The sequence below is a fragment of the Sciurus vulgaris genome (assembly GCF_902686455.1).
Source record: "Sciurus vulgaris genome assembly, chromosome: 17".
NCBI lineage: Eukaryota > Metazoa > Chordata > Mammalia > Rodentia > Sciuridae > Sciurus > Sciurus vulgaris.
In genome coordinates this window covers 57,786,380-57,807,509 of record NC_136478.1, presented here as the reverse complement: position 1 = coordinate 57,807,509, position 21,130 = coordinate 57,786,380, and the positions used below count along the sequence as shown (strand labels likewise).

Genomic DNA, 21,130 nt, shown 5'->3' with positions numbered 1-21,130 from the left:
GCATTTAACATAGGTTTTATCTGAGCTGATGTGCATAGAGTAGTTCAGAACTGAACTGAGGCTTGGCACACTGTAGAGTTACCAGTTCTCCTCTAAATGTCTCTGGGTTCCCCTCACTAATTTCCCCATATTTTCTTGGGCAAGTAAGAAAAAAACAAGGTCAGAGTTTTCCTCAGGTGAACATTTAGAACTCAACTTGACTGTTAACTTTCAGTCTTTTGTAGGTGTAACAAAATATTTCTGCAATTATCTTCGATTGAAGGTAAAAGCCAAATCAACTCCTTTACCTCTGCTCACTTTGAGATGACAGTGGAATTCATTAATTTTGGAGGTCAAGCAGCTGAGCTACATAGCATTAGTCTCCTACTAACTTGCTGTATAAAACACCTCTTCCATGAGGGTATGATGATAACAGTTGCTTAGGATTCTTTTTTGGTGAGGTGGGTAACAGAGAATGAACTCAGGGCCCTTGACCATTAAACCACAAAGGGAGCTCTATTTTGTATTTTATGGATAAGGTCTCAGTGAGTGGTTTAGCATGTCACTTTTATAGAGACTAGCTTTAAACAAGCAATCCTCCAGCCTCAGCCTCCAAAGCCCATGGGATTACAGGCATGTGCCACCACCCCCGGCTCAGTTGCTTAAGAGTCTTTAAAGCATTTGTAGATCAATTGGAAACATCCTGACTCTTCACATGCTGCTGCAGATGTCCAATGGGTCACTCAAAACAGAAATGAGAAGCATGCCCTCTCTGCCCTCTTGTCATATGTCTCTTCTCCGTTAGTCTAAAACTTTGGGCCAGGTTTTTGCTCACCTCTGCAGGTAAACATACTCATCATTTCTCAGTGGCTCACTGGAACTCAAATACAAGTTGATTTGACCTCAGCTGACCTAATTTGCCTCCTCCCATGAAGGCTGCATACAGCAACATGAAGTTAACCAAGACTCTGTACCTTCCAGGCCTCGGGAGTGGCTCCTAAAGTCTCCAGTCAGCAGTTCATTCCTGCCCACTCCCCTATCTGCCCCTTCTTTGCTCCCCCTGTGGTCCTTTAGGATACAGGGTCCCTATCATGGCTTTCCTTGTGAGAGCCTACTATCTTCTTGGGCTTGCTAGCTGTCCAAATTAACCCCTCTACTTCCCCATCAGCTTGGCTTCAAAATCTTGGCATTTTCAGTTGGAAACGAATGGACTTCATTGTGACAATTCTGATGTCAATTAGAGATGACGTTCCTTCTTTAAGAGTTTTCTAATGTTCTTCATTATTACTGGCCTTTGTGTCTTTGTACTTGTCTTGTACCTGTGTTGCACAGGATGTGAGCACAGGTTCTTGGGGCAGCGCTCTCTGTTAATTCAGCTCCTCTTACAATTGCTGATGGTATGCAGGCTCCCAATATGAAAAACTAAGAGATGGCACCATGTGGAAAGCCTTGTTTGATGCCATTTACCTGCAGCATCTCCCATGGTGGTTATCATAGATTTTAGCTAAATTAAACGAGCATTAAATTGTTTTTCTTGGTGAGATGGACAGGTCAGAACATTGACCTGCCTAAAACAAAGATTGATCCATGAATTCAAGTATTATCCCCTCTCTCTCTCTCTCTCTCTCTCTCTCTCTCTCTCTCTCTCTCTCTCTCTCTCTCTCTCTCTCTCTCCTTTCACTTTTCCCTTTCTTCTCTGGCATTACCTATCCCCTACCTGAATCATTTGCACCTCAATGTTGAGAAAAGCATCAAACATTATCCCAATTTTCTCAAACTCTGACCCTTTCACAGAAGAATATTATTCAGAAACCCATAGAACTCAAGTGAGAAACAGGAAGAAACAATGAAAATCATCAAAATGAAGATGAAATTCAAAGGAGCGCCATCAACTTCACAATCACCCAATTCAAGGAGCATTATAAACATAATGTGGGAAGGAAAGATGAACAATCTTGAAAACACAAAGACCATTTCAGAAAATGGTTAAATACAGAAGACTGGCAAAGAAGATCAGACACAGAATGATTGCAGGTTCAGGGAAGGACCCAATATTTGTAATCAATAGAACATTCATAAAACTAGAAGTGTCTTAAGCTGACACATCTACAGGGCAAACCAGTAGGTGGAAACATTCACTCTGAGTAGGCGATGCCAATTAGTGTCCATGTGAACTGTAGCTTGAAGCAGCCTGATGACTTCAAGCTTCCAAAACAGCAATGTTGAACTGTCCAACACTGTCCATTTGGACACTGGCCTTTGGGTCATTGTATTTGTCCTGTACCTGTGTTGCACAGGATGTGAGCACAGGTTCTCGGGGCAGTGTCCAATGAACTCTCCTTTGAATGTAAGGGACTCACACAAAAGTGTGCACAATCAACAACTCAGTAACTCTTCTCATCTGCTATTCCAGAGGAATCCACTGGGCATCAGCACTGCTCACTCTCCATGCATAAAACACAGTTCTACCTCGATGGAACCAAGGCCCATGAATTTGCAGTGTGTTAGTTAATGAACGCAGTAAATTCTGTCCACGCAGGTAAAATGGCATGGTGACTTAGGTCATGCCACAATCAGATGACTTGAAATTTGAATCCCCACCTCATACTTTACCAACAGTGAGAACTTAGAAAGTTTACTTAACTTCTGAGGGCATACTTTTGTGAATGCTAAATTTGTTGAATACATTTTTATACTACATGGAGCATGGGAGTTTTGTTTTAAGGTAGAATCATCATTTTAATATAGCCATTTTATTGTTATAAATTGTAATACTAGAAACAAGAGAAGCAACAGTGACTAAACAATACTCCTCAGCACACACTGTGTGGTAGGTATTGTTTCACTTGCTTGCCACATAATATCATGTACAGTCCAGCAAATTCATGAGTAAGGTGCTATTGTTACCTGCATTTTTATAAAAGGAAAGTGGGTCAGAAAGCTGTGTAGACCACACAGTAAATGTAAAAGCCACCACGTGAATCCAGAGAGACAGCATTTGTAAAATTAATAATTGCATATGATAATAATTTTACTCATTGGCAGAAATGACAGTCAATTTCCCTTTTATTCAAAAGTCACAGGGTTTTCCATCAAACTAACCATGTCTAAACATAACACATGTATTTCACTTATGTTTTTCCATGACCAACGTCTAAATCACTCCACCCCAGGAAACATAAAGACATTGGTAACAGTTATGCAAGCAGCCAGCAACCAACGCTTTCCCAGTATTATCCACTTAATACTGATGATTACCAGAGATGATTAACTTACCAATTTAGAGTATCAAGTCAGGCAGAGATGCTTACTGTGGAATATCAAGTCCTTGTAGGGGGGATGGAGTTGTCTGAGTCACCATTTTAGACTGTGATGACAAAGGACCCTCTGACTGCTGATGTGGATTTGCTAAAATGTGAGCATTGGAGGAGGAAGAGGGAACTACCTGCCATCCTTCAGGAATATTTTGACAGACAGAGACAAACATCAATGAACTGAAATCAAATTGTTCTTGGACAGTTTGAGGAATGGCAGGGAGTGGTTTGCTACTCAGCTCTAGAGATACTTTGACTCTCTCCCAAAATATGGAATACTATGTGCTTGGGACTCACTCCATGGTTGAGCTCTTGCCTAGATCACGTGAGATCACGAGTCAATACCCACAAATGTAACAAAAATCTTTCTTTGGTGTGCATCGGGGAAACACAGGTATTAAACTACCCCTGTCACAGATACAGAGTGAGTCATTTAGCTAACATACCCATAAAACAAAGGAAATTCCAGGATTGGAAAGTTAGTCTACCTGATGATAAAGCTCACATATTCTCATTGGTTCAAAAGAGGCATTGCAGAAGTTCTCAATGGAAACTGGCAAATATGTCTTCCCTTTTGTAGAGAGAAAAATTGACCCACAGCCACCCCTGCTTCTGCCCAGAGGAGAGCACCTGTACACGCATGTCCTCCTGGCTCCCATGGCCAGCCTCCATCTTGGAACGCTGCAGTGGCCTCCATAGCCCCCTCCACATCATAGCATCCACCTTAGGAAAACAAAAAGACAGGACCTGGAGGCAAATGCCTGAAAACAACATGTGTCACAGAGTTGCTATCCAAACAGGTTACCCTAGGACGCCTGAGGGCCCAGCTTCGCAGCCCTATTTCTGAACCTTTGCCTCCATCTTAGGTCACCTCCACTGCCCTCTTGGTTCACCTCTGGGTCTTTAGTTAGGGCATCTTCATCCTGGGTCACCCGCCAGGGCCTGAAATCCCAACACCAAAGCACCTACAGGATTGATACTGCTGCCGCTGCCAACTAACACCATGGTGCTTCCATCTAGGGACACCAGCCAGGATCTGAAAGTCCACCTCTGAGTCCCCACTAGGTGTTACCACTGAGAGTCCCTTTCTCTTTTCTCTCCTGCTAACAACCAACTCATACTGATTCCTCTTTCACTCTTCCTATGATCTAATACTCTATGTTCTCACCTACTACTTCATAAACATCACATCCTACAACCCCCTTCTCTCTTCATCCACCATTAGAAACTGTACACACTATTGCAAACCTACTGTTTACATTGTAGGTAATAATTGAGCACCTCATTTCTGTTTATTGCAATAAAACTGTAAACATCTTAATAGGGACTAATTGATTTAAAGCTACATATTTTTCACATTGTGTGCCCTTCATATTGATCTCCCCCTTAAAGATGAGGTATTGGAAATCGGCAGGGACACTGTAAATCTATAGGGTTTAAAATGTAATACTTCAAATCTGCACTGCTAGAGGGGAAGACACAAGCACATAATGAAAAAACAAGGGAAGAAAGCACCCCAAACAAACCAAGGCACTACAATAAAGAACTCATTGATAGCACAGTAGAAGAAATATCAGAGAAGGAGTTCAGAAAGAACATGATTAAAATGATCTGCAAAGTAAAGGATGATATATGAGATCAAAAGCAGGAAGAAAATATTATTTCAATGAAGGGATAGAGATTCTGAAAAAAATCAGAAATCCTTGAAATGAAGAAACAATAAACCAAATTAAAAAGTCAATAGCAGATTTAACCAACAGACTAGATCACTTGGAAGACAGAACCTCAGACAATAAAGACAAAATATATAATCTTGAAAATAAAGTTGACCACACAGTGAAGATGGTAAGAAACCATGAACAGAACCTCCAAGAACTATGGGATAACTTGGAAAGACCAAATTTAATAATTATCTGGATAGAGGAAGGTGCAGAGACAAAAACCAAAGGAATGCACAGTGTTTTTTTTTTATTGTAAACAAATGGGATACATGTTGCTTCCCTGTTTGTACATGGACTAAAGGCATACCATTTATTTGTGTAATCATAAATTTACATAGGGTAATGTTGTTTGATTCATTCTGCCATTTTTTCCCTTCCCCCCACCCCTCACACCCCTCCTTTCCCTCTATACGGTCCTTCCTTCCTCCATTCTTGCCCCCCTCCCGAACCCTCACCCTAAAGTGAACCCTAACACTAACTCCTCCCACCCCCCATTATGTGTCATCATCCGCATGTCAGTGAGATCATTTGTCCTTTGGTTTTTTGAGATTGGCTTATCTCACTTAGCATGATATTCTCCAATTTCATCCATTTGCCTGCAAATGCAATAATTTTATCATTCTTTACGGTGGAGTAATATTCCATTGTACATATATATATATATATATATATATATATATATATATATATATGCCACAGTTTGTTTATGCATTCATCAATTGAAGGACATCTAGGTTGGTTCCACAAACTGGCTATTGTGAATTGAGCAGCTATGAACATTGATGTGGCTGTATCTCTGTAGTATGCTGATTTTCAGTCCTTTGGTTATAGGCCAAGGAGTGGGATAGCTGGGTCAAATGATGGCTCCATTCCAAGCTTTCGGAGGAATATCCATACTAGGAATACAAAGTCTTTTCAATGAAATAATAACAGAAAATATCCCAAATCTGAAGAATGAAATGGAAAATCAAATCCAAGAGGCTTATAGGACAACAAATGTACAAAATTATCACAGAACAAACCAAGGCACATTATAATGAAAATGCCTGGCATACAAAATAAAGATAGAATTTTAAAGGCTGCAAAGAAAAGTGACGTACATCAAATTGGGGGATTAAATGCTACTCTTACTTCAGTCAGAGTCATACTCTTGCTCCAATTCTTGTTCATTCTCCCCAGGATGCACACAGCAGGTGTGCCACATCAGATTTAGATTCAGCATCAACAGCTCCCAGTTGAATACACAAGTGCTCAGTCAAGTAATACACCCAGGAATTGGCAGGAAGTGTGGAAAGGGGTTTTCTCCTGATGACCAAACATTCTACATAAAACACCACAGCCTTCAACGTGGGTTGACTTCAATCATCAGATGGTTCTCACTGGAGGTGACAGAAGTCCATGGGGAATTGATAAAATTGCAGGTGTGTCCTGAAGCGTTCCTGGCAGCAGGAGACCACTGTTAATGGACTTCTTAATTCCTAGATGTTGCCTACACATGTGAAGTTTGACCCCTGGGATCCATTGGGACTGAAAGTTCTAGTGCAAGTACGTGACAGGGCTTTCATTGATCGCTGATGTGGTAGATAGGAAAATTCACTTATCTCAGTCCTTAAATCCTGGAAGAATGAAACCCAGTCTCATGTGTCAATCACAAGGTAAAGAAGGACTGGACCCCAGATCCAGTGACAGTCCACCCCCATATCTAATGACTCTAAAGCAGGTCCTTGTCCTTTAGAATCAAAGGGTCATCAGTGCATGTTCCTCAACATCCTTCCAGGCTATCATCACTACACTGTATCTCTCAGTTTCATGTAAAAATTCTATACTGAAAACTCTTTGTAATGCAAATAAATGGAAAAGAATGGCTTTCTTCAGGTCCCAGGTATTGCTCACTGGCATATATGGCAGCACTTGCTGTGGGGTCCTGCCCATGAACTCACGCCCAGATCATCATGCTCATGGTCACTGAATGTGTCCAAAATTGATCAGTCCCATGAAACTTAGGGTCACCAGTCAAAATTTGCTTTTACCAACCAGTTAAATTGACAATAAGAACAAGTTAATGATTCTTTTAAATTTCCTTTAAAGTCTAGTCTCCCAAAATCTCCCACAACTTCCAATGGTGGCTACAGCTGAACTCCAGCCCCACAACCTGAGAACTCATCATCATGACATATGAGTTCCTGTAGTTTGAAGGGTTACCTTTCCCTGTTTTGGTTTCAGCTCTGAAGTTATGAAAGAAGCATGTACTAAGTTTGTGATAAAGGATGAAGATACAGTAATGGTGTCTTACCCAAAGTCAGGTAAGGAATCAGGACAGGAAACACCCATGGAAAAGGTGAGAGCTACGTTGCTTGTGCACTCAGCAGATGGATGGAATGTGCTCTAAATGCCAGGGAGCCCTGCTTTGGGAGGAAGGGGCAGTGCCCAGCCACTTCCATTCAGACAATTGCAGAGAGGGAAACAAGTCCTCAGCAGGGATCATCTTAGGTATTGGAAGAGCATATAGGAGTGAAGCCTAAGCAGATTAGGTGTTTGTGTGATGGCATGGGAGAAATGGGTGGTGAGGAGGACCAGTGAAGACCTAACGGCAAAAGAGCAGCTCAATAGAAATAAAAAGACTGAATAGGAGACCATGTGGAGAGGAAGGCTATTTTAGAGTAGGAGAATCAGCATGGGAAAAGGTTGGGAATCAAAAATGAGCAGGGACATTGCAAGGGACTGAAAGGGCATGCATCCTGCAACCACAGGAGTGGAACTGGGGGCAGGAGCAGTGCAAACTGAGTGACAATTGAGGCCATGGAATCAGAGGGGATGGTGTGTTGGAGAGTCAAGAAGAGTGGGAACATTGGAAAAGGATGTCAGCAAAGAGCCAAGAGGTGGAAGCAGCCTCAAATGCATTGACAAGTGAATGCATAAACAAAATGTGGCATATTAATAGAATGGAATAAAATTCATCATTAACAAGGAAAAATGTTCAGACACCTTCTACAACATAGATCAATCCTGAGGGCATTGTGCTAAATGATATGTTGGGCACAGAAGGACAAATATGGTATGATTCCCTTGGTGCAAATACCTAGTGTAGATAAGTTCATAGAAACAGAAAGCACCATGGGGATCCAGGGACTAAAACATGGACAAAAGTAGGGAAATGCTGTTCAAAAGCAGAGAGTTCCAGTTGTTAAAGATGAAACAGTTTCTGAACATTGGCTGACACAAACAGGAACATGATTAACACTGCTCAGCACTACCTGATTGCATGCTTTGAATGGGTACATGATTATGTTTATGTTATGGATTTTATCACGGTTTCTTTGTTCACAAGTCAGGTTGAAATGAATGAACATCACTTTTCCTTCCTTATCTAGGAACCCACTGGTTATTGAAATTCTCTGCTTGATTCACTCCAAAGGGGATACCAAGTGGATCCAGTCTGTGCCCACCTGGGAACGCTCACCCTGGTTAGAGACAGATCTGGGTTACAAATTGCTAAATGAGAGTGAAAGACCAAGGCTCCTGACCTCTCACCTTCCCTTCCATCTCTTCCCCAAGTCGTTATTCACTTCCAAGGCCAAGGTCAGCGTCTAACATTTCATCAATGCTTTTTGTCCTTCATGGGCCTAGATAAAACCTGTAGATCTTGCCAGGCTGTCTGCTCATGGGGTAGGTTGGGAGAGACCTGAGATTCTCAGACATTAGGTGAGGCTGATGAGGCCACAACTCAGACCACAATTGAGTGCAAGGATGTGGACCATTGCACACATTGGCTAGCCTGAATTCAGGGATAACAGGACTGGCTAAGGCCAGAGTCTTAGAAAACCACATCTTATGTGCAACTAGAATTTATAACTGCATCTACACTAGAGTATCCCTCCTTCCTGCTCTTGAAGACTTTAGCCAATATTAATTCAATAAAAGCCTCCTGCCAGGTAGGTGGAAGTCCCCGAGTCAGAAATGCCCATATGGAGTGCAGAGTACGCACACATCGATGAATGCATAAATCCTGGGACTGCTCAAGAGGCTGGCTCTCTATTCTAACCACCGCAGCCCACTGCATGTCAATGTGCTTTGTGATCAGCAGCTACTTCAGCCTCCCCATGGCTGAGGATTAATCAGCATGGACCATGGATATATAAGAACTAAGGTGTCACAGGTTATTTGTAGAAACATGCTTTCTAAAAGTGTTTGTTCACTTCTGATTTTTTTCATGTTTCTTTAAACATCACCAAGAATCCTAGAGTAATGAACTCCTGTCTTGGAAAGTGCCTCACAGTGAGGCTGCTCCAATACACACAATTCCACGTCTCATGTTGGGTTTCCTTAACCTCTGCCGATTAAACTGAGGCCTAAGAAGACATTAGACCTTCAAGAATAACACCAAGACAGTTGATAGAAACACATGTCAAATTCTGAAGTTCCACTCCCACTGGTGTGTGTGATGTGTGTGTGTGTTTATGTGTGTTTTCATTAACATTAAACACTGGCCTCTTAATATATACATGTGCACACAGTTAAGCAACTATACTCCATATCAGACTTAGACATTTCTACAGTCCAGAAAGATTCCCCAGGCCCCTTCTATACCAATCGGTGCCCACAAACTGAGGGAAATACACCCTGGTATACAGTTACATATTAATTTGCTTATTCTTGAATTTGTATAAATGCCTTCATGCTTTATGAAAGTAATGTCTGTGGAATTCTCAAAGGTATTTTGTATGGAATGACCATATCGTGTTATGAATCTCAATATTCCATAATTTCTTAATCCATTCTGCTGTTAGTGATCATTATGGGAGAACACAACAATAATTCACCAATTACCATTTAAAACTTTCCAGCAGCTTCCTCTATTCAGTAGACTAATAACCCAGAAATAAGAAAAAAGTTAGACCTCTTCTATTCCTATCAAGGAATATGAAATACAAAGTTTATAATGTATATTTTATTAAGGAATACTGTAACTAATTTGTTAAAGGAACCCACTGAAGTTCAATAGAGATTCAGTAAGAACTGCCTGGGGAAAGATCAAGATCAAGGTGAGAAATGACTGATTGAGACTGATTTTTCATTCTCTCATTTTTTCTTAATTTAAGGTGCTATATCTCATGAGAAATCCCAAAGATGTTCTTGCATCAGGTGATTATTTTTGGACCACATCAAAGCTTCCTAAGAAACCAGAGTCACTGGAACAATACTTTAAATGGTTCATCCAAGGAAACGGTGAGTGTTCTGAGACATAAGATCTGCTTCCCCAACTCGACTGGCCTTTCTCCTAATTTCCTGGTATCACTTTTGTTTTCTTTTTCTGTACACTTTCCACATATGAGAGAAAACAGACAACCCTTGACTTTGTGAGTCTGACTTTGTTATTACCATGTTGTTCTAAAGTTGCATCCTTTTTTCTGCAAGTGACAGAATTGAGTTCTTCTTTATGATTGAGTAAGCCATGTCATGAATGTGGAGTACATTTTCTGTATCCATTCATCAGCCAGTGGATACCTAGGCTGGTTCCATAACATAGCTACTGTGATTGAACTGCTATTAACATGGGCATGCATGTACTGCTATAGTACACTGACTTTAATTCTTTTGGATAAATACCAAGGGGTTCTATGACCAAATCATATGGTGATTCCATCCCTAGACTTTTGAGAAAACCCCACACTGATATCCATGCTGGTGGTACTAATTGTAAGTGTTCTTTTCCACTCACATCCCTCACAATATTTATTGTTATTTGTGTTCTTGATGATTCTAACAGGAGTGAGATGCAATCTCGGTGTGGCTTTAATTTGCTTTTATCTGATTTTAAATATATTGAAAATTTTTTCATAAAATTGTTTGCCATCGTATTTCTCCTTCTGAGAAATGATTGTCATTTACCCATCTATTCATTGGGGTATTTGATTTTCAGTGTTAAGATTTCTGAGTATGTATATATTCTGGGTATTAATCCTGTCACAGTAGTAGCTGGCAAAGATTTTCTCCCATTTGGTACACACTTTCTTCTTTGTCTCATTCCCTTTGCTGTGCAGAAACTTTTTAATTGATGCCATTTCATTTATCAATTCTTGGTTTTGTTTCCTGAACACTAGGAGTCTTATGGAGAAAGTCATTCCTGCATCTATACATTGATGTGAAAGGGCTTTGTTTCCTACTAGTAGTTCCAGTTTTGATGGTCTAATTCATGTTTTATTGATCCACTTTCAGTTCATTTTTATGCAGGATTTAGCTTCATTTTTCTATATGCAGGTATTCAGTTTTCCAAGCACCATTTATTAAATAGGCTGTTTTCTCCAATATTTGCTTTTGTTGTTTTTGTTAAGGATCAGATGAGTCTCTGTGAAGGTTTGTCTCTGTGTCTTCTATTCTAATCAACTGATCTACGGGTCTGTTTTGATGTAAGTTCAATTTTTCTGTTTCTACACCTCCTTGGAATGATTTGAGACTGGGAAGACATTGGAACATGATACCTTCAGCATTACTCTTTGTATGTGAGTGTCTGTTTTGGGGACTAGACCAGGGCCGTGCACATGCCAGTCAAACGCTCTGCCACTGATCCACATGCCAGCTGCTCAACATTGTTCTACCTGCTCAGATGGCTTTAGATTTTTGTGTGCCATTTCATTTTGGGACTCTTCCTTGTATTTCTATGAAGAATGTCAATGGTATTTGATAGGGATTGCATTGAATCTGTAGATTTCTTTTGGTAATATGTCAATTTGGATTCTGGTGATCCAAGAACAAAAGAGGGCTTTTCAACTTCTCATGCCTTCTTCAATTTCGTTCTTCAGTATTCTGTAATTCTCATTATAAAAGATTTTTCTCCACTTTAGATAGATCACACCCAGGGTTTCTTGAGTTTGTTTGATATGATACCAGGGACTGAACACAGGAGTGCTTAACTACTCAGCCACGTCACTGAGTTCTGAGGGCCTCACTGAGTTGCTCAGGCTGGTTTTCACCTTGCAATCCTCCTGCCTCACCTTCCTGAGCCCCTGGGATTGTAACCATCTGTCACCAAGCCTGGATACCTAGGTTTTTTAAGACCATTTTGAATGGACTTGTTCCTGATTTCTTCCTTAGCAGATTCATTATTGTTATGAAGAAAAGATCTTGGGCTTTCTATGTTGGTTTTATATCCTGCTACTTGGCTGCATTTGGTAATCCATTTTAGAAGTGTTTGGGGAGAGGTTTTAGGTCTACAAAGCATAGTATTCTATCATCTGCAAACATTGATAATTTGGTTTCATTCCTACTTGTAATTATTTGATTCCTTTCTTCTACTTTATTTCTAAGGCTAGAGTTTCAAGAAATCTATGAATGGGAGCCATGAGTCTGGACATCATTGCATTGTTCCTGATCTTAGGAGACATGTTTACAGTTTTTCACCAATTAGCATGATAATTGGCTTTGGGTTTGACACATATAGTCATGATGATCAGCCAAGATTTTCTGTCAAGGAAGATTCTACGGATGTGGTTAAAACACTTCATAAATTTTTACATGTTGAACCAAACTTACAACCCTAGGATGAAACCAACGCATCATGATGTCTTATCTTACTGTTGAATAGGATTTGCTAATATGTTAATAGGCTTATTGTGTTTGTGTTCAATAGGAATAGTGATATGTTGTTTTCTGACTTGATATGTCTTTTGTTTGGGTATCTGGATGATAAAAATTCATAGAATGAATTCAGGAATGGTCCCGCTCTCTGATTCATTTCCTAGTTTGAGGAACATTTATCAATATACCTGAATCAAGCTATCAGGTTGTGATGAGTGAAAGGGACAGCCCAGCCCCAGGTTTGTTAGTGTATAGCCTGCACCCACATGCCTGACCTGCAGTGCCCTATAAATCATGGTTTGAGCACATTCGTGGCTGGATGTCCATGAGACACAGGGAGAACATCCTGCTGCTGAGTTATGAAGAGCTGCAGAAGGTGAGCAGCCTCTCATAGTCAGTGCCTGCCACGACACAACTTCCTTGCTCCCTCTTGATCCTCAGTGTCTCCACTGCACATTTCCTGTCAATGCACAGCCTCTTGGAGAACACTGGGAATTAACAAACCATGGGTCTCCTTTGCCCTGCTCCTGCTTGACCCTCCCCAAGCTCCACGCTCTTTCTCCATGCCTCATCCTGGGTTTCATCTGGGAACACCTAAAGGGCCCTTCCACACACTGGGGCAGGGTGCCAGGGCTTATGCTCACACCTGTGGCTGTCTAGATTTCTCTGTGCAGAACTCAGGATGCTGACAGGAACCTAGTCATCACAATGGACAGGGAGAAAGCACTAACCCCAGAATGTGTCCCTCTCTCTGGCTTCTCCCCTTGACTGACAAGGTGATGAGAAGATGAGAAGTCACTCTGTCTGACTCCTCTGAGACGTCAGGGGCTGGAGTGACAGGAAAGGTCTGCAGAAGGTGCTGAGCACTGGGGTGGGTCCAGGTAGAGCTGGGCAACCCAAAGACCTCTACCTATCTGAGCACAGGATGGTGACTGTGGATGACAGCCATTGTGCCTTTAAACATTGCAAATGGAGAATCTGTTCAAATTTCCCAAGTAAATATCTGAGTGTGTAGATAGGACACTTACACTGATTGGATATAGCACACTGAATATGTACTGATTCTAATTTGATCTTTCTTTTGGTGCACGACAATGCCACACTAACTTACACAAAGCTGCACAGTTCTCTGTGTGAGGTTGCAAGGTCCAGATGTAACTGAAATCTTTAGAATTTTTATAAATATCATTCAGAATTATTAAACATGTAGGAAAACAAAAACAGTGAACAGACCTTAGAAAACACGTGGCCTGTTAGTGATGTCTTGGGGACTGAGCAGATGCCATACCAAAGGCATCTGCTTCCCCTGGTGAAAGGCCTCTGGTCTCCTTCCTGCAGCTACATCATGTTCTCTTGTGTTCTCAGCATGATGTCAGTTCTCACCAAGGAGCCCTGGCTGCCACGTTCACCTACCTCAGCAGCAAGCTCCCACACTTCCCTGTAATTCTCCCCACAAATCACACAACACTTTTTAAATTAGTGCCACTGTTTTTTCTTATTGTTCTATAGCATCTGGGCTCAGGCTAAAAACTAATAATAAAGCACTGTTATCCTAAATGGAAGATGTAGGAGCCAAAGCAAATTCTTTTTCCTTACAAATATATATGTCCTTGGTGGGATCTCCCAGGATATCCATTCATAATCATGGGGCTTGTTTTGAGGAAGATATTCCAAAGCCCTATGTGTTACTCAAGTGTCAGTTTTGGAACACAGCCTCATCTGGGGTAAGGAGGAGTCTTTGGGGCTTACTCTCCTGGCCTAATCTTACACTCTCAGGAGTCTCTTTAAAAATCCTGACACCTGCCTCTGGGGTGTCCTAAACTCAACCACACTGGGAAACAATCCTGACCTTCATATCACACACCTATTCTGTCCCTCTTCCTGTCCCCTTTTGCTTTCCCCTTCCTTCTGGAATCCATCTCAGTCTTTTCCTATTTGGATACATCTTCCTCTCCTCTTTCTCTCCCAAATCCCTCCTACCACTGCCATTCCAATCTTCCCATGTTTGCTGTCTTTCCCTTTCACAGCCTCACTCTTGCTTGTTCACACTTTAGGACCCAAGAAGCACCATAGAGAAGATCTGTCAATTCCTTGGACAGAAGTTAAATCCAGAAGAGCTGGATTCAGTCCTCAAGAATAGCTCCTTCCAGAGATGAAAAACAAAGAAGCAAATCAGCAAAGGGAGGAATTATCCTAAAGGAATTGTCAAATAAAGGAGGAGCCAAGTTGTGTCAAACAAATAAGCAAAATTTAAAAAATTTTTTTAAAAACTTACCTTCAAATTTGATGATGAAATAAAATCCTTCCATGATAAACAAAAGCTAAAAGAATTTATAAAAAAGAAAGCCAGCATTAGAGAACATTCTTAGCAAAATATTCCACGAGGAAGAGATGAAAAACAAAGAAGCAAATCAGCAATGGGAGGAACTATCCTAAAGGAATTGTCAAATAAAGGAAGAACCAAGTCGTCTCAAAATAAATAAAGAAATAAATAAAATGAACCAAATGACTGGGAAACCAAATCATATCTCAATAATAACCCTGAATATTAATGGCCTGAACTCATCAATCAAAAGACATAGACTGGCAGATTGGATTAAAAAGAAAGATCCAACAATATGTTGCCTGCAAGAGACTCACCTCGTAGAAAGAGATACCCATAGACTAAAGGTGAAAGGATGGGGAAAAACATACCATGCACATGGACTCAGCAAAAAAGCTGGGGTATCCATCCTCATTTCCGATAATGTGGACTTCAAGTCAAAGTTAGTCAGAAGGGATAAAGAAGGACATTACATACTGCTTAAGGGAACCATAAATCAGCAAGACATAACAATCATAAATATCTATGCCCCAAAGAGTGGCTCATCCATGTATTTCAAACAAATCCTTCTCAATTTCAGAAACCAAATAGACCATAACACAATAATACTAGGTGATTTTAACACGCCTCTCTCACCACTGGACAGATCTTCCAGACAGAAATTGAACAAAGAAACCATAGATCTCAATAACACAATCAATAATTTAGACTTAACGGACATTTATAGAATATACCATCCATCCAAGAGTGAATACACTTTCTTCTCAGCAGCACATGGATCCTTCTCTAAAATAGACCATATATTATGCCACAAAGCTAATGTTAGCAAATACAAGAAGATAGAGACACTACCATGTATTCTACCAGATCATAATGGATTGAAGTTAGAAATAAATGAAAGAGTAAAACACAGAAACTATCCCAACATCTGGAGATTAAACAATATGCTATTATATGATGAATGGATAACAGAAGATATTAGGAAGGAAATTAAAAAATTCTTAGAGGTAAATAAGAACAAAGAAACATCATATCAAAATCTCTGGGACACTATGAAAGCAGTACTTAGAGGAAAATTTATTTCATGGAGCGCATTTAATAAAAGAAGTAAAACTCAACAAATAAACGACCTAACACTACAGCTCAAAGCCCTAGAAAAAGAAGAACAGACCAGCACCAAAAGTAGTAGAAGACAGGAAATAGTTAAACTCAGAGCTGAAATCAATGAAATTGAAACAAAAGAAACAATACAAAAAATAGACAAAATAAATAGTTGGTTCTTCGAAAAAATAAACAAAATTGATAAACCTTTAGCCACACTAACAAAGAGAAGACGAGAGAAAACCCAAATCACTAAAATTTGGAATGAACAAGGAAATATCACAACAGACAGGATTGAAATACAAAACATAATTAGAAGCTATTTTGAAAATCTATACTCCAACAAAACAGAAAACCTCTAAGACATCAACAGGTTTCTAGAGACATATGAATTGCCTAAACTGAAAGAGGAGGACATACACAATTTAAATAGACCAATTTCAAGTACTGAAATAGAAGAAGTCATCAAAAGCCTACCAACAAAGAAAAGTCCGGGACCAGATGGGTTCTCAGCCGAGTTCTACAAAACCTTTAAAGAAGAGCTCATTCCAATACTTCTCAAAGTATTCCATAAAATAGAAGAGGAGGGAACCCTCCCAAACTCATTCTATGAAGCCAATATCACACTGATACCTAAACCAGACAGAGACTCATCAAGGAAAGAAAATTTCAGACCAATATCCTTAATTAACATCAACACAAAAATTCTCAACAAAATTTTAGCAAATCGCATACAAAAACATATTAAAAAGATAGTGCACCATGATCAAGTGGGTTTCATCCCAGGGATGCAAGGTTGGTTCAACATCAGGAAATCAATAAACGTAATTCACCATATCAATAGACTTAAAGTCAAGAATCACATGATTATTTCAATAGATGCAGAAAAAGCATTTGATAAAATACAGCACCCTTTCATGCTCAAAACACTAGAAAAAATAGGGTAGTGGGAACATTCCTTAACATTGTAAAGGCCATTTATGCTAAGCCCATGGCTAATATCATTCTAAATGGTGAAAAACTGAAAACATTCCCCCTAAAAACTGGAACAAGGCAGGGATGCCCTCTTTCACCACTTCTATTCAACATCGTCTTGAGACTCTAGCCAGAGCAATTAGACAAACCAAAGAAATTAAAGGGATACGAATTGGAAAAGAAGAACTCAAACTATCCCTGTTCGCTGATGACATAATTATATATTTAGAGGAACCTGAAAATTCCACCAGAAAACTCTTAGAACTCATAAGTGAATTCAGTAAAGTAACAGGTTACAAGATCAATGCTCATAAATCCAACGCATTTTTATACATCAGTGATGAATCTTCAGAAAGAGAAATTAGGAAAACTACCCCCATTCAAAATAGCCTCGAAAAAAATAAAATACTTGGGAATCAATCACACAAAACAGGTGAAAGACCTCTACAATGAGAACTACAGAACACTAAAGAAAGAAATTAAAGAACACCTTAGAAGATGGAAAGATCTTCCATGTTCTTGGATAGGAAGAATTAATATTGTCAAAATGGCCATACTACCTAAAGTGCTATACAAATTCAATGCAATTCCAATTAAAATCCCAATGATGTACCTTACAGAAATAGAGCAAGCAATTATGAAATTCATCTGGAAGAATAAGAAACCCAGAATAGCTAAAGCAATCCCTAGCAGGAAGAGTGAAACAGGGGGTATTGCAATACCAGATCTTCAACTCTACTACAAAGCAATAGTAACAAAAACGGCATGGTATTGGTACCAAAATAGAAAGGTAGATCAATGGTACAGAATAGAGGACACGGACACAAACCCAAATAAATACAATTTTCTCATACTAGACAAAGGTGCCAAAAATATGCAATGGAGAAAAGATAGCCTCTTCAACAAATGGTGCTGGGAGAATTGGAAATCCATATGCAACAGAATGAAACTAAACCCATATCTCTCACCATGCACGAAACTAAACTCAAAATGGATTAAGGACCTCGGACTCAGACCAGAGACCCTGCAGATTATAGAAGAAAAAGTAGGTCCAGATCTTCAACATGTCGGCTTAGGACCAGACTTCCTTAACAGGACTCCCATAGCACAAGAAATAAAAGCAAGAATCAATAACTGGGATAGATTCAAACTAAAAAGCTTTCTCTCAGCAAAGGAAACTATCAGCAATGCGAAGAAAGAGCCTACAGAGTGGGAGAATATCTTTGCCAATCATACTTCAGATAGAGCACTAATCTCCAGAATCTATAAAGAACTCAAAAAACTCTACTCCAAGAATTCAAATAATCCAGTCGACAAATGGGCTAAGGAAATGAATAGACACTTCACAGAAGAAGATCTACAAGCAATCAACAAACATATGGAAAAATGTTCAACATCTCTAGTAATAAGAGAAATGCAAATCAAAACCACCCTAAGATTCCATCTCACCCCAATTAGAATGGTGATTATCGAGAATACGAGCAACAACAGGTGTTGGCGAGGATGTGGGGAGAAAGGTACACTCATACATTGCTGATGGGACTGCAAATTAGTGCAGCCACTCTGGAAAGCAGTGTGGAGATTCCTTAGAAAACTCGGAATGGACCCTCCATTTGATCCAGCTATCCCACTCTTGGCCTATACCCAAAGGACTTAAAATCAGCATACTACAGAGATACAGCCACATCAATGTTCATAGCTGTTCAATTCACAATAGCCAGACTGTGGAACCAACCTAGATGCCCTTCAATTGATGAGTGGATAAAGGAGCTGTGGTATATATATATACAATGGAATATTACTCAGCCATAAAGAATGATAAAATTATGGCATTTGCAGGCAAATGGATGAAATTGGAGAATATCATGCTAAGTGAGATAAGTTAATCTCAAAAAGCCAAAGGAAGAATGGTATCGCTAATAAGTGGATGATGACACATAATGGGGGGAGGGAAGGGTTAGTGTTAGGGTTAGAGTTAGGGTTAGGGAGGGGGCAAGTATGGAGGAAGGAAGCACTGTATAGAGGAAAAAGAGGGGTGGAAGGGGTGGGGGGAAGGGAAGAATAACAGAATGAATCAAACAACATTACTCTATGTAAATTTATGATTACACAAATGGTATGCCTTTACGCCATGTACAAACAGAGAAACAACATGTATCCCATTTGTTTACAATAAAATAAAATTAAAAAAAAAAAGAATAGCTCCTTCCAGGTCATGAAACAAAACAAGATGTCCAATTATGAAATGTTGCCTGAATCTTTAACGACTCAGCACTTCTCAATGGCAAGGAAAGGTAAATGCTCTGGTGTCAGAATGCATGAGATTACTTAAAGGGCACTCTTGTCTTTACCACCCGACAGTAAGAGTGAAGGTGTTTGAACCTATCAAATTTCATTATTCATGGCCCTGAAAGTTGCTTTTGGGCCCTTTTGGATGATATGTTTAGATCTTACTGGTATTGGATGCAGATGCCTGGTAAAAGTTGATTCAGTGTTAAAAAGGAGGGTGTTGTTAGACACGGTCATCACTGGGCTACTCCACTGCTGACTTACCTAAAGAAAGAGACACCCAAAGAAAGAGCTAATTGAAGAAGGTAGAGAGGAGATCATTTGCTAGGAGACATTGTCAGGCCTCCTTCCTGTGAGGAAAGATGAATCACATCAACACCCTTGGAATGAGGCCTATTGAAAACGTCTACTGCAAGTGATGTGAGAACCTGTTTTTCCATAATTCCTCCAGTTCTCATGTATCTGGAATGATGAACCATGGAATAAACCTAACAAATGCTTCAAAAGATACTCAAGAGGTCAGGATTCCTGCACACAGTGCACATGGAGCACAGAGGGATAAAAACAGGACTGGGCTGGGGATGTCACTCAGTGAGAGAGCAGAGTCTAGCAGAAGAAATCAATAAAGATTGTCTGATAACGAAGATAACAATGAAAGTAAGAGTAAGAATGAGTTTTTATGAGATAGCAATGACATGTTAGGCATTCTACTACTTTATATTCATATGAGTATAGTGTTTACATAAATATAGCATATTAGCATAGATTTTTATATATGTATTCATTAATTGTACTATTATATAAAACATAATTTAAATAATACATAACATAATACATAATCACTTAAGTGAAGGCTTTGATTATGTCCATATCATTAGTTTCCATTTTACCCCAATGTTCTCAATGGTAAAGCCTCTGGGGCTTCCTAAATTCTTATCTGTAAAAAAGGGTATTATGCTCATATTTTATTCACTCTTTATTAATCCTGTCAACAACATTTACTGAGTATATAGCATGTCATTCTTTGAAGCACCAAGAATGATATAATTAATAGAAAGTGTTGACTTCCTAATATGTTCAAAACATACCATATGCACATTCCAAAAGGAAATGCTAGAATATGCCATTTTTGATCATTGCTGTGAGGTGAGCGAGGGTGGAGGTGTTCAGCTCTGAACTGAGGGCCTCACTGAGTAACTGCATGGGAGCAAACATTTGAAAGAGGCAAATGAACAAGACGTGAATACGTCCAGCAGGGCAGCACTCTAGGGTGAGGTCAAGACAAGTAAAGAGCCTGCAGAGGGGGAGCCTGGCATGTTTAAAGCTGGGCAGTCCCAGCGGTGGCATCTGGAACAACCAGGACCCTGTGCCCAGAAGCACAAAAGCACCAAGGGACTTACCTGCAAGAGACTGGAAGTCCTGGGAGACTCGGAACCCGAAGTGACTGGAGACACTGGGCCTGGCAATGCATCAATCTGGGTGTCAAGGGAAGAATAGCTCCTATCAGAGAATGGCCAAAGCAGACGAGTTGTCATCTGCTCTCATCACCCAGGTCAGAAATTCTGTTATCTTGGGCCAAAGGGGTAAAATAGAAGTGGTCAGGCTTAGTTATATTCCAGATGTTCTGATTTTATACCCAGCACTGTGGCTTATGGATTTGGTACAAGATGGGTGGGGAGAGAGGGGAAGTCAGGACACACTATACAGGCAGGTAGAAGTGTAAATGGGTATGGTGGCCAGGCAGCAGGAGGGCTCACCATGACCCAGTGGGCATTATACTGCTTTGACAGTGTAAGGAGAGCTCAGTCTTCAGACCTATCAGTAGATCTGATGTGTCTGTCCTTCATGTTTCC

General features: G+C 40.1%; 1 protein-coding gene, 1 long non-coding RNA gene and 1 pseudogene across 8 annotated transcripts in view; 2 read left to right on the top strand and 1 right to left on the bottom strand.

The window, feature by feature from the left end:
* Positions 1–21,130, top strand: part of LOC306648756 (sulfotransferase 2A1-like) — a 129,579-nt gene that overhangs the window by 88,790 nt on the left and 19,659 nt on the right. For 2 of the 6 annotated variants that reach the window (XM_079119063.1, XM_079119062.1), the window contains exon 6: positions 19,201–19,282. The exons of 1 other annotated variant lie outside the window; for it this stretch is intronic. In XM_079119063.1, coding sequence (XP_078975189.1) covers positions 19,201–19,282 — 82 coding nt within the window. Of the gene's footprint in view, positions 1–214; positions 1,639–19,200; positions 19,283–19,728; positions 20,034–21,130 lie in introns of those variants that run through there. 3 more of the 6 variants (XM_079119066.1, XM_079119069.1, XM_079119067.1) reach the window with 3 other exon arrangements.
* LOC306648768 lies at positions 888–21,126 on the bottom strand. The gene is made up of 2 exons (XR_013760479.1): positions 20,678–21,126; positions 888–1,483 (listed from the first exon to the last, which is right to left on the bottom strand). It is a non-coding gene; the product is annotated as an uncharacterized lncRNA (long non-coding RNA).
* LOC306647701 (sulfotransferase 2A1-like) lies at positions 7,107–14,745 on the top strand (annotated as a pseudogene). Its single transcript, XR_013766948.1, has 5 exons — positions 7,107–7,317; positions 8,386–8,593; positions 10,114–10,240; positions 12,871–12,965; positions 14,644–14,745. The product of XR_013766948.1 is annotated as a sulfotransferase 2A1-like (transcript).